Below are 13,548 nucleotides of genomic sequence, written 5' to 3' on the forward strand. Positions count from 1 at the left end.
ACTTGAAGTAAACTTCAGTAAAATGCAGCTTTTCTTAGCCCACAAATGGCTATAATACTTTTCCTTTCAAGTAGATCCCTGGAAGTTTTGAAAGGGGCTGCCTTAATTTAGTCTGTGAAGGTGCTATATATTTGTATTTTCGTGTAAATTTTTGTAGAAGTAGTGGTGAGGATTTTTATGTAACATAAGATAGTATTTTTGTTCTTATTTTCTGAAGGTCATTGTTGCTTCATGAAAAATGAAGAAACTGAGAGGAAGATATGGAGCTTTTAGTAAAACACTGATTACAAATTCTGTGGATGAGACATAGCTCTCCTAAGGTTTAGAAATCACTGTTTTCCCTTTTTCCCCCTTTTTTTTTGTTAAAAGAAATCTCAGGGCTGTTTACAAAGTGCAGAATCATTCACTGGAAGAAGTGACATTAGCAGAAGTTACAATGGCACCATTCCGTTCACCAGCTGCACCTTCATTTCTTGAAGGCTGTTCATGATCTTCTTCTGGTGACCGACAAGAGTCACTCCAAGCCGTCTCAAATCCCTGCATGAAGAAAGCACACATTGGATGTATGTATTGGTTCAATTTGTAGCACACCTCAAAATTTCACGCTGGGGCAAACTTCTTGCAGAAACTAGTTAATTTCAGTCCCAATTTAGACATTCAGGGTCCAAATATCAAAGGTAGTCTCTGAAATTGTACCTCTAAAAAACCTTTTTGCAGACAATGAAGTATCTATAACAGGCAATTATACAAAACATATTCGCCTCTCTTGGTAAACAGAATGATTTTAATGACACAGAGTGGTGAACAAACACAATTTTCACATCTTACCAATATGTATGGAACTTGAAAGGTTCTATTTCATTGAACAGTTTTAAAATTGTGAACCTATAACATGTGCATTTTTTTTTCATGGAGCACAAAATATTTATTTAAAATTTTACAGTCAAGTGGTTGAAGAATGAACAGTTTAAATGAATCATTCTATAAAATAATTATGTATAACAGATATCCTTAGGGAATAATCATCAATACATTGCTCTTATTACAATATTTTATGTTAATTTTTGCTTTGAACTCAAAATACCAGAGCTTTTCTCCTTTATCAAATAACACTTTAAACTTTACTGAAATTTAGAGCTGAAGATTGCACACTTTCAAAAAGTCCTTCAAACAAGATACTTTTCTTGTGTTTTTTTAAAACAAGCACATTACTCAAAGATTACAAATGTTTAGATTTCTAAACTAGCCAGGCATATTATGAAGCTTCCTGCACCCATGCACCTATGATTTTTCAATGTTATTTCATAGAAACTTAAGAATGCTCTTCCGATAAAGTGTGTATTTGACAAATGTAATGATTCAGGTATAGTTGGAAAATAATATGCATTAGGTATAGGAAAAATGAACATCAATAATTTAAAATGCTAAATGAAAAAAGTTGTTTGGCATGTTATAAAATTGCTTTTTTGAAAAGATTAGGCTAATAATGAAGTATCTTTGCATTCAGTAAATGTATTCATTTCAGATTTTTTTTAGAATATAGAAGACAATGACATTAGGATTATTATACGCAAAATTAAATTGTTTCAAATGAACTGAAAAGATTTTCTTAATTATCAGAGAATAAAAATTAAATTTACTCCATCTATATTGATATTGCAAAGAATTGCTTACTGAAATAATATCTTTTCTTTTTTCCCTTTATAGTTTCTTGATTTCGTGTGAAGGTTTTAGGAAATGACAAGTAACCAAAAAATATTTTTAAATGCTATTGATACTTATGATGAAGATATATTTATTATTAAAATATGCATATTAAATTTAGATATTATTACAGTTACAAGATGCCAAAACACAATATTAAATAATAATGATAGATGTGTCATGGAAGAGAATCATCAACAAAACTTAGAAGCCAATAAATATTACTTTGAAGCAAAATAACTATTGTTAATATAGTGATGAAATTGGCTATAATAGGTAATGATAAACTAAGAAAATAAAAAAAAACCTTAAATTTAATCTTGTCTCTTTTCAACTTAACAGAATTTCTCACTTTTGATCCTATTAATATCATGAGCTAGACACATCTGGTTCTTGGGGGCTGTTCTATATGTCATGGGATATTCAGCAGCACCCCAGGTCAACCCATTAGATACAAGCAGCACTGTACCACCACCAATCCTTCCTTGTTGTTAAAAGAAAGAAAATGCCTTCAGATATTGACAAATGTTCTGAGTGGCAAAATCTCCCCTGGTTGAGAATTGTATCACTAAACATAAATATAATAGTTAGCACTTAATACACATCTCCTTCTTTGCTAGTAAAATATTAAAACCTAAGATATAGATTATTTTTAAAATTTCCATTTATGGATTAGTTAACACATTCTTAGAGAATTTAAGTCATTTGGCTACATGGCACAGTCAGTAAGTAGCAAGAATAGAACCAAAACGAGTTACCTGATCACAAAATCCATACTATTAATTTTTCATTGTTCTTAAATATGATTTTGAGCAAAGCCATGTCAAAATAAAATGCAGCAATTTATTCATTTGTAAAACCGGAAATTTGTACATATATCATCAAATATTGAAAATTCCACAAGAAAGAAGATATCTAAAGTAGGAAACCAAGCACGAACTTCTTTGATGAGACTATAGTAAGTGGATCAGTATTTCATGACAGTTTCCATTATGGATTAATTAATATTATGTCTCCACATGTTTCATAAATCATGAAAAATTGTATAGATGTAACTATTCATAGGTGTTCACTAGTACAATGCAGATCAAAGTCAGGATAAAAAGAACAAAATTTAAATTTCATAACCTAAAAACCATCAAGTTCTGCAAAAAAATTTAATTAGGACTAGAATTGATGTTTTAAAATATATGTTATATCACATACTAAATTATATTTCTGAATCCAATCTGGGAAGTATAAATATATATTTAAATACACGTATGCATATTATTAAATTATATAATTCATAATTGTTATACTAATTATTAGAAATAATATTTTGAGAATAACAATTACAGTTCTTAGTGACTTGAAAAAGTAATTCATAGATTTTTCCAACTCAAACATCATGGACATTTCATATACAATAACAAAACTTTAATTTGAAAGGAGTTTGTATGTATGTGTTCCATATTCCAATTCCTGGTTGTTTGGTAGGAATAACATCAAATCTGTAGTTTGACTTATTTTTGTATCCACTGCTTTAACTTGTAAATATGGCTTCTTTCTCTGGAAATGACTTGACCACACAAAGACTATAAATTTTTCCATGAAATAATGCTAAAGAGTAAATGTTTTAAGGAATGGAATTTGATTAATAAATATGGTATAGAATTTGTGTTTAAGGGAAAGTAAAATTTGCTTATTTTAGATATGTAGGTTTTAAGTTAAAATCATTTCTATCTTTCCAGTGAACCAAGCATAAAAGTTTATTTTCAGATCAATTTATTGTATGATGCTTCTCTCAGTTGCATATGGATGGTCAGACCACTAAAATTCATTCTCTCCCTTTACTTTGCCTCTTTCTCCCTCCTTTGCACTTCTTTTCATTCCCCTCTCCTCAAAGGAGAAGCGGAGTTATAAAAATATCAAACTGCATTTTGCATATTGCCTTAAATAATGTGTGTCTTTAATGGGATGTTATTGTTTTTCTTTAAATCAGACTTGTTATTGGAGGGGGTACCTGGTATTGATCTTAGGGATATTTGACTGAGCCATATCCCCAGCCGTATTTTGTATTTTATCTAGACACAGGGTCTCACTGAGTTGCTTACCACCTCACTTTTGCTGAGCTGGCTTTGAACTGGTGATCCTCCTGCCTCAGTCGCTCTAGCTGCCAGGATTACAGGCATGTGTCACCTTGCCCAGTAGACTTGTCATTTAAAATATCAAATTAAAGGACAAAAATAGCATGATTTTGAGGTATTATATATATATATATATATATATATATATATATATATCATATATATCATATTATATGGAGATATATCTCCATATAATATGATTTTCAGTGAAATGTTAGGGAAATATAAGATTTTTTATTCAAGTTTACTTATTCTCAATAAGTTATTCTAAGTAGTTTCTCTAGAAACCCCTTCAAACATGTTTTTAATGATACTTCCTTTGAGAATTGAAATGACATTGGAAACTGTCTACAGCACAAGTTAAATGCCCTTATTCTAATATTGATAAATGCATTATTGAAGTATTGTAAGTGGTTTGTCTCACACTCTTTACTACTTCCAACAATTTTCATTTTATATCTAATACATGTATTAAATGATCAGATTAGCAGTGATAATGACAGAAATTTGAGAAAAATATTTTATATATAGTCATTAAGTTCCTGCCATATATATAATGGTTTTTGAAAGAAATATTTGGAAATGGTGCATGATACACCATTTTTCTCATTTTGTTTTTCTATTTAAGATATTTATATAATTAGGTAATTTTTAGTGTGTCTCCCTTTTAAACGGGTTTGATCCTCAGCATAACATAAAAATTAATAAAGATATAAAAATATTCTATGAATTTCACAATGACCATATATAATTTTAAGTAATATCCAATGCCAATTCCAATGATGATAATCCTATTTACACATGTTAAGTATAGTGTTTTTATATAAAATAATTTGTATTTTATTGCCAACACATGATTCGTTTTAGAAGAGCTGCAAGTAAAATAAAATTCCACTGTTGGGATTATAATTCATCATCTTTTCAAACATTTTTTTCATGACTTGAAACAATGCAAAAACACTGTTTTATCATATCATGATTACAAACTAGTAGAAGAAAAAATAAATTATTATAAGAGGTGTCTAGCTGATATTTAAGCCAACTCTTGATTATTCAGGGTAAAATTAATCCATTTGGGGATGCTTCCTTGCTCATTCTTCTCCTTTCTGCTATACATACATACCTGGTAGCTATATTACTAGAATTTAAACTCATCAACATTGGCTTGACAGGAGAAGGGAGAAGAGAGATTAATGAACATTCACTAAAATTCAGTGCTTTTAGCTTCTTTTGTGATTTTGTCATACAGTTCCATTTTTTGGTATATTTTTTAAAAAATAATCTTATAATCATTTGTTTAGCTACTGTACAAGGTTGGTATATTTATATTTGGCAAAAGGAGATTTAATCATGGCCTATTAACATTTTCATTAGGTAATACATGGTAAGGGCTAGACTTGGATTTTTGCCTTAACTACATAGAGACACCAAAGATATGGAATTCTCCTAACCATATATATTTTACTTACTAACTTATACCTCTTTACTTTATTGATAACTTAATAAATCTAATTGAATTAACCTGCACACATTTTGGCTCTAAATTTGGAAAATGTCTATTTTAATATTTTAAGACTCAATTTTATGAACTGGTACTACCATGAATGCCTTTAGCTTGTATACAATTGGTATAATATTTGAATTCATTGGGTTTTGCTCATTTTCTGAATAACCAAAAGTTGACAGTACTGGCTTGACAAGAAGTCAAAAAAGCAGCTGTGACTTTGTCTTTAATTCAGATCTTTGGATTCAATTTGAAACTTGCCTCAGGCTTACAATTTCCTGTCAACAACAACTCAGTGCACTTATATATGATAGTACAGCTTTTGTCATTACCGCACAACAGTTATTCAAATAGGAAAACTGTACACTGATTAATGTGGTATAGGCAGAGAGACTAACACACAGAAACATCTAAGGTTGAAAGTTATTTCATGGAACATGCAATGACTCCCAAATCCCCAAATTCTTCATTCATACATATATGCATGTACTGGCAAACCGTCCATAAAGAAATAAAACTAAAACTTCATGAAGTACATTTTTACCAAAGCACGTGGTTCTGGAAAACTGTGTTTTAACTCTTGTTCTAAATCAACTATGAAAACAAATTTGATGTCAACAATTGCAACAAATGTTTTATACATGGCAGTTTGAGCATTTGCTTTATTTAAAGTTGATTTAAATATTTTTCTAAACATTGACAAGAGCTATGGATGTATTCTTGCATCTAACAGGCCATGACAAAAACTCTAGGTATATTTTATTATTTTATTGTAGCATTATATGGGTTTCATAAAATTAATATTTACATATTTGGTAGAGACGATATGAAAAATCATTATCAGGTTGTCCTGCATTTTTGTTGATAATCCTTTTTTCCTTTGCTATTAATAATTAGTGTTTTTACTAGGTTTTTTTATTTTTATTTTTTTGTTGAAGAGTAAGAGAAATACACGGATTATCTTTTCTGTTTTATAAATTCTTAACTGAACAAATAATTGATTACTCCTCATTTTGTATGTTATTTAACATAGTGTCTTGATAAATATCTTCTTACTTATTAGAAAAACTGTGGATTCAAAAGCACAGTAAAGAAGAGAATATATATTTAGTGTTGTTGAATTCTCTAAGAAGTCAGTTTTACTGGCATTAGGATTTGTAGGCCTAATTCCTAGTAAGGAATATGTTAATGATTATGGGCCCCGGGAATTTAAAGCAGTGGACATCAGAAGACCAACATTGGCTGGACTGGAAATATACTAAGTCTCCTAGTTTTACTTTCCCCTTTTGGTCAGAGTAAATAAATTAAAAGGCAAAAATATCTGAATGAGGCTGTATAGCAAGAAGCAACAAGCTAGAGAAGAACCATTATAAGAAGATAGAAGAGGTTGTTAAAACTTGAGAAAGAAGACATACACAATGAAGAGAGTTTTGGTGATATGAAGAGCCCACAGGAAAGTAAATAGCAAAGAGTAAGAAAAGTGAAACTATAATGCATACATACTCAGCATATTTATAGTATTTGGAGGCCCCAAAGAAATACAACACAAATAATTAGTGCAAAACCATTCTGATTACAACAGTTCAGTCAATAAAGAAATAAAAACTAGGAAGATTAATTATATATACATATATATATATATATATATATGTGTGTGTGTATATACATATAAGAATATATGCTATCTTAATAAAAAAGAGACATTGTTTAATGCAAATAATTTTATTATATATTTACAAGTAATCCAACATTGGGTAGAAGAAATACCTACAGTATCATTTTAATATAAAATGACAAATGACTTTAATAAATTAAAATGACCATTTTTACTGAAAAATTAAATAGCAATCATGTAAAAATAGTTTTAAATAATCAATAATTTTTTCTGTATACTATTTTAAATATAGCACACATGTCCAAAGGAATAATGGGCAAAGCATACATGTCATCAAGTAGGCATGGTCTGGCGGTGACAGTGAGGATGGGACTAAATGAGTCAGGAAAGCAAGCTGAGTGCTGAGTGGTTGCAATTTAGGTCAGTTTAGTTCTCGGTATGAAGTTAAAGAATGCTGAGAATGTGACATTAATTAGTGATAAATGATGGTACCCTGTTACCTTTTGTGGGGATGAGCAGTGAATTTAATGAATTAAAGAGTGGCAGAACAGCAGAGATGGGAAGAGAACTTTTCAATGATCCTATTTTGGGAAGTAATGATATCAAGATAGTGATTTAGTGGTTTAGAGTATTTTAACATTTTCTAATCCTTACAACAATATTTTAACCTTTGAGTTTGCAGGTAATTTGATGTAAATTATCATTAATGGTAATGTAGTCTAGATGGAACCACCATAAGGACAGTTAATTTTCACAAATAACAAGTAGGCTAAAATAATTATACATACAGAGTATATAATAAAATACAAACAACTTACAACCTTAAATAATTTTATATTTAACTCTAGTGATTTTTATTTAATAAGATTTGATAAGCTTTATCTTAAACGTGCAAACAGAAAAGGGCACAATTGGTTCCACTGAGATTGTACCAAATAACAAATTGAAGGCAGGATCTAGGATATTCTTGGATTGTAAGAATATAAGATGCACCACTTAGACTTTAAATGAGATTCCTGCCAAGGAGGCTTTGATTAAGCTGTTTTTACCTGGATATTCATCGTAGAGAATTGAAATTTAGGAATATGTTTTGTTGTTATGTAGGATTAGCCACACCAATTGTGCTTACAGTTTGTTTTGTTTTGTATTTACATTCATATAACATAGGTACCAGTATAAAAACTTGTCAAGAAAACATCTTTTTCCACAACACAAAATACCAGTACTTTGCAATGGAGCTCTTATTCCAATTATTCAAATATTCAAATGCTATTTGTTTGAAGCAAAAAAAACCCACAAAGATACTGGTCACAAAAAGCATTAACCATGCAGTTGTTAACAATACAGACTAAAAAAGATGAGGCTTCTTTGAAAACTGCCACACATGGACAGAGGTTAACTGATTTCCCTTGTTCTCATCCAGATTGATTTCTGAACAATTTTTCTTGCCCCAGAAATTACATAAAAATTATCAGAAAAAAAATTACTCACTCCAAGGTCACCTGAGCCACAGCGTCCATTGAACTGTATCCATTTTCCATGAAAATCTCCGTATACCGGCCCATCTTGATTGCTTCTAGCCATTCACCTACTGATCTATAGGCCCCAGATCCTAGAGGGCCATGTTCTGCCAACAAATTAGATACTCTAAAACACATAAAACATAAATATTAAAAGAACACTTTAATGCTTTTTTAAACAAAATTTACTGAGACTATAAATATATTTACAGGGAAAATATACAAATGCTAACATGAAAGCAAATGGTTCAAAGTACATGACAACATAAACTTAGTCCACTGAGTACTTAAAAAACCCATGCTTATTTAAGTTAATATTTCAGGAAGTTCTGAAGCCATTTATTCTTAATTTTCTGTTCTTATATTAGGGTGATTGTTACTTCACCTAGAGTAAGTATCAGAACTTAGAAAATAAATTAATTCAAAATCATATAAAAATTGAAAATAACCAACCCAACCATTATTTGCTTTTAGCTAAACAAATCTGCAAACTTTGGTAATAATAAAAATGAGATATCAATGATGATTTCTAGAAATGCATCCAAAAGGTACCTGAAAGTAAAAAATAATTTACATGCTCATAAATTGGAGATGACCTAATTATACTGTAACCATAGAATATAGAACACAAATATCTGTCTTTGTACTCATAGTATTTGCACTTATCTCACATTCAATGTACATTTCAACCCACATGAGCGTGGTTTCTACAAAACCCAATTCTTGATTGAGTTAAGGTGAGCAATAATCTCTATTTTGTCAAAATGAATGAACACTTTTAATCTATAAAATGACTGACCTGTATGAAATAAACAACCACCCCCATTACCATAGCTCTCCTGAAATCCACTCTATCTCAACATTGTTTTGAATTAATATTCTCTCCTTTTTTTGAGGGGGGGGCGATTTTGTGTTCCTACCTACTCCTCAATCTCCTTTGACTTTTACTTTCTCTTTGGCTGACTTTAAAATTTGGAGGGAGTCAGAACTTATCCCTATGTCTTCACTAATTGAGTTATAACTTCACTGTACTCTAGTCAGTTTTACTCACTGTCATGGCTTCAAATGTCATCTGTTTTTCTGTTTGTTTGTTTGTTTGTTTTTATCTCCAGACTAAGTTTCACATTTCTCATAGGCACATCATGTCAGCATGTCTGATACTGCAGTCCTCATCGTTCCACACACATCTCCTACACTCCATGATCCTCAATATAAAAATACAATAGTGTACCTTGTCTTCACTCTCCTTGCAATAAATCCACAGAATATGCACATACTCTCCATTCTACCTTGAATATACTGATATCTGACCACTTCTCTTTCCTCACTACCTTGCGATACCTATTATAGTTTTGTCCCCCCAAAAACTTATGTGTTGAAGACTTAGTCTCCAATGCAGCAATGTCCAGAGGTGGGACTTTGGGGAAGGGATTCAATGATGAGGGCTCTAATGTCTTCAGTGGATTAATGCATTTGATAGATTAATAATTTGGTGGACTATTGGTAGGAGGTGGAAACTGTAGAAAAGGTGGCTTCTAGTTGGAAGTAATAGATCACTGTGGTGGGGAGCTTGCCCAAGAGAACCATCTTATCCCCTATCCTCTCCTTTTTCTTTTCTTCCTAGTGACAATGAGCTGAGCTATTTTCCTCTGCCATTCCCTTCCACCAGGATGTTTCTTCTTTTGGATTGAAACTATGAGCCAAAATAAATCTCTCCTATAAGTTGTTCTTGTCATGTATTTGTATCACAATCATGAAAAACTGACAAATACAACACTTATGTCTCACTTGCACAATCACTAATGCCTCCAAGTTATCTTTTTGACTTCCACTCTCACTCTCTACTCCAAAACTGAACACAACTGTTTTTGCAACTTTTATTTTGTTCAATATCTCTCTCCTCCAACTGTGTGTTGGTAGCATAAATGTACATATCTAGGTCTATTTACCTAATGCTGTATAATTAGCACTTAGCCAACAGTATGACACAGACAGAATGATGTGTATTTGTTGAATAATTAAATGAATAAATTTCAGTAATTCTTAAATATTATGCAATGGGTTCCAAATATTGTTTGAGTTAAGGTGAGCAATAATCTCTATTTGAAGAGATTATTTTGAAGATGAAATGCAAGAGTTTCAATTTCTGGTAAAAATAGGACCTACAATACGATAATAGAAAAGAGAGTCTTAGTAAGTTAGGACACAAAATAATTGAAAGAAATAATTCCAAGAAACTAAAAGATGTTGGAAAATCATCTTACTGAAACCACCAAATCTTGTGACATGAGTAGGGAAGGAAAAAGCAATAGTGAACCAGGAACTAATGACTTTAAGACTTAGGATTTGCAGATGACTACACAAAGGACAGTATAGTGTGAAAGCTAAACCTGCTCAAACAAAACCTAGAAAGTCAAATTCCATGTATTAAGAAGAAAATGTGTAAATTCTTAAAAATTTTAAACTATTTTCAAGCTCAATGATGATGGCCAAGCAATTTAATATAATTTAGAACATTAAGAATTTCTTTTATTATTTCCTCTCCTATGTCCATATGTGACAACATAATTCAAATAAGCAGAATAGGAAAAGGCTTAATATTTTACATGACAATAGGCGATTTAAGATTAGACATTAGAAAGTAACATACAGAAAAAAATTTCTATGAGGATTCATTCTGCATTTGTTACCTCAGGAAGTCAATGATGCCTTAACAGATTTTGACAATTCTTCCTCATTTATATTTAAAATGACCTTTAGTCTAGTAAGCAAATGCTATGTCAGAATCATAGAACTTATGTAACTTGATCCACAAATTGTTTCTCATTTAGTTCACACTAACAGGCAAACAATTCAGTTATCTGCATAATATTATTTCTTGTCAAAATAGACAACTGCTTCAATCACAGTGAAAACAACAACCTGGTAAATTTTCTAGTTTAGAATCAAACTGATATATATTAGAATAAAATGGCAGTTTTTTAGATAAAAAGAAAACATAATTTACAAGTGTGCAACACTATTAAATGCATTTATGCTGCCATTCAGAAAAGTAGAAATATGAATATTTGCTCACACAAATTTTCTTCACAAGATTACTTATTTGTCAGCTTTAAATCTTGCTGAAACTGCCCACCAAATGATTAACCAAATAATCCTATATAACTAAATATGAGCAAAATGGTATCCAAGTTTTCAGTATTCATAAAATAAGAACACTAAACCTACTTATATTTAATAACAGATGCTAAAATGTATTCTAAAGAAATCAAAGTGTAATTTTGGTTAGAAATTTATGGTTTAACATATAAAATATATAAAGGTTTAAATGGCCTTTCTTTATTCCTCAATCTACACCTATCCTCCAAAAACATATAAAAACACACCACTTGAGTGTTATCTTTTTATTGCTACCCGAATTCAGTTATCTTCATAATATTATGCAGTTTGCTTTTTTTTTCCTGAAATAAGAACATTAACTATTATATTGGGTAACAACACTTTTAAGTATTATCACATATTTCCTTCATTATAAGACAAAAAGCTATATTCAAATATATCAGTGTCTTACAAATTCATAGATTAACATGTATGTAAGTATGATTTAATTGATGAAATATTTGTGGCATATTTCTGAATGAGATACATTCAGCGAAATTGCTCAGGTCTGGTTTTTACCTGCTTGAAGCATTAACCAGAGTTTTCAGACTACTTGGGTTGCGAATCAGCTTGTCCAACATGTTGACTATTTCATCAAACTTGGGCCTGCTATTCCGGTCTTTCTGCCAGCAATCCAGCATTAATTGATAGAGAGCAACAGGACAATCCATGGGGCTTGGCAGACGGTAGCCTTCCTCTACTGCTTTAATCACCTGTATAAAGCAAAACAGAACCAGTCCTCAACAGCATAATATAACAGAATAAATTGAGAAAATTCCTACTTTCATTCTCATTCATTCTTTCAGCTTCAGTAATAACAAACCATCACTATTTTATTTTATAAATCCACAATTATTTTCATTTGCTGCAAAATAAAACAACATCATAGTATAAAAAAAAGATAGTCTTTCTTCACTTATTATAAATAAAACAAGCAGTTATCATTTTAACCTAAAATCTTGGTGAAGGTTGATTTGTAAAATTAATTGACATAAAAATATATGCATGTTTTATTCATTCTTGCCTTCTGAAATCAAATAGAGATTCAATTTTCTAATGATTTCTCAGAAAAATTAATGTCTTTTTAATGAAAAATATGTGCATAGTCACATTTTTCAAGTAATGGAATGAAAATTTTACTTCAAAAGAGATTTTGGGTAGTAAATGATGGATAAGTCAAAGGTTAAATTAGCATAACTGTCTCATGTATCATTTAATAATGTCAAGGTCTGACTGTTTATTTTCATCTACTTGTTTCTGTCAGGAGTTTGGAAAGCTGTCTAGTAGCACAGGCATTATAAACATCACTGGTTTTCAATGCAACCAGAGGTATGATTAGCAGTCTAATTGTGAGACTGTTTTTACCAAAAACATTTGTAATATTCCTGCTGCCATCAACATATCTTAACTCCAGAAGAGTTTTGTTCGTGCTGCTGCACATTAACAACACAATTTTTATTCAATTATGAAAATGATAATATTTGAATGATACCAAAAATCAATATTAATGGATATAATTCTCAAAATCCTATTAAGAATATATCATTAACAAATTTAATTATATTTTTCTACACAAAAAATATTTAGATTAGATTTGATAAATGAAAATAGAAGTATTAGCACAGGAACTTTAGAAAGATCATTTTCAAGGATTGGAAAGAAATAAGTTTCTCTATGAGAGAAAGTGACATTTGAACAAAGACAGTGGCAGATGGAAAGAAGATGAAATGGTAGATTTAAGAGACACTAATGACCCAGGAGTAGAGGGGAGAGGATAGCAGAGATCACACAAGTTCAAGCCCATCACATGGAACAGTTATTTCTGTTAACTTGAGGTGAGCAAATTTATGGAGAGAGAAAATGTTGTCAAGTATAATTTGAGATTTCTTTGATCGGAGGTGAATGGGGAACACCCAG

General features: G+C 30.7%; 1 protein-coding gene across 11 annotated transcripts in view; it reads right to left on the bottom strand.

Annotated features, from left to right (window-relative positions):
- Window positions 1-431: 431 nt before the first annotated feature.
- Window positions 432-13,548, bottom strand: part of Epha5 (EPH receptor A5) — a 334,483-nt gene continuing 321,366 nt past the window's right edge. For 10 of the 11 annotated variants that reach the window (XM_076865180.2, XM_076865181.2, XM_076865179.2 and 7 more), the window contains 3 exons: window positions 12,151-12,344; window positions 8,444-8,599; window positions 432-537 (listed from right to left, as the gene is read on the bottom strand). In XM_076865180.2, the coding sequence (XP_076721295.2) occupies window positions 432-537; window positions 8,444-8,599; window positions 12,151-12,344 (456 nt within the window). Of the gene's footprint in view, window positions 538-8,439; window positions 8,600-12,150; window positions 12,345-13,548 lie in introns of those variants that run through there. The other variant, XM_076865182.2, reaches the window with a different exon arrangement.

The sequence above is a fragment of the Callospermophilus lateralis genome, chromosome 8 (genome assembly GCF_048772815.1).
Source record: "Callospermophilus lateralis isolate mCalLat2 chromosome 8, mCalLat2.hap1, whole genome shotgun sequence".
Taxonomy (NCBI): Eukaryota; Metazoa; Chordata; class Mammalia; order Rodentia; family Sciuridae; genus Callospermophilus; species Callospermophilus lateralis.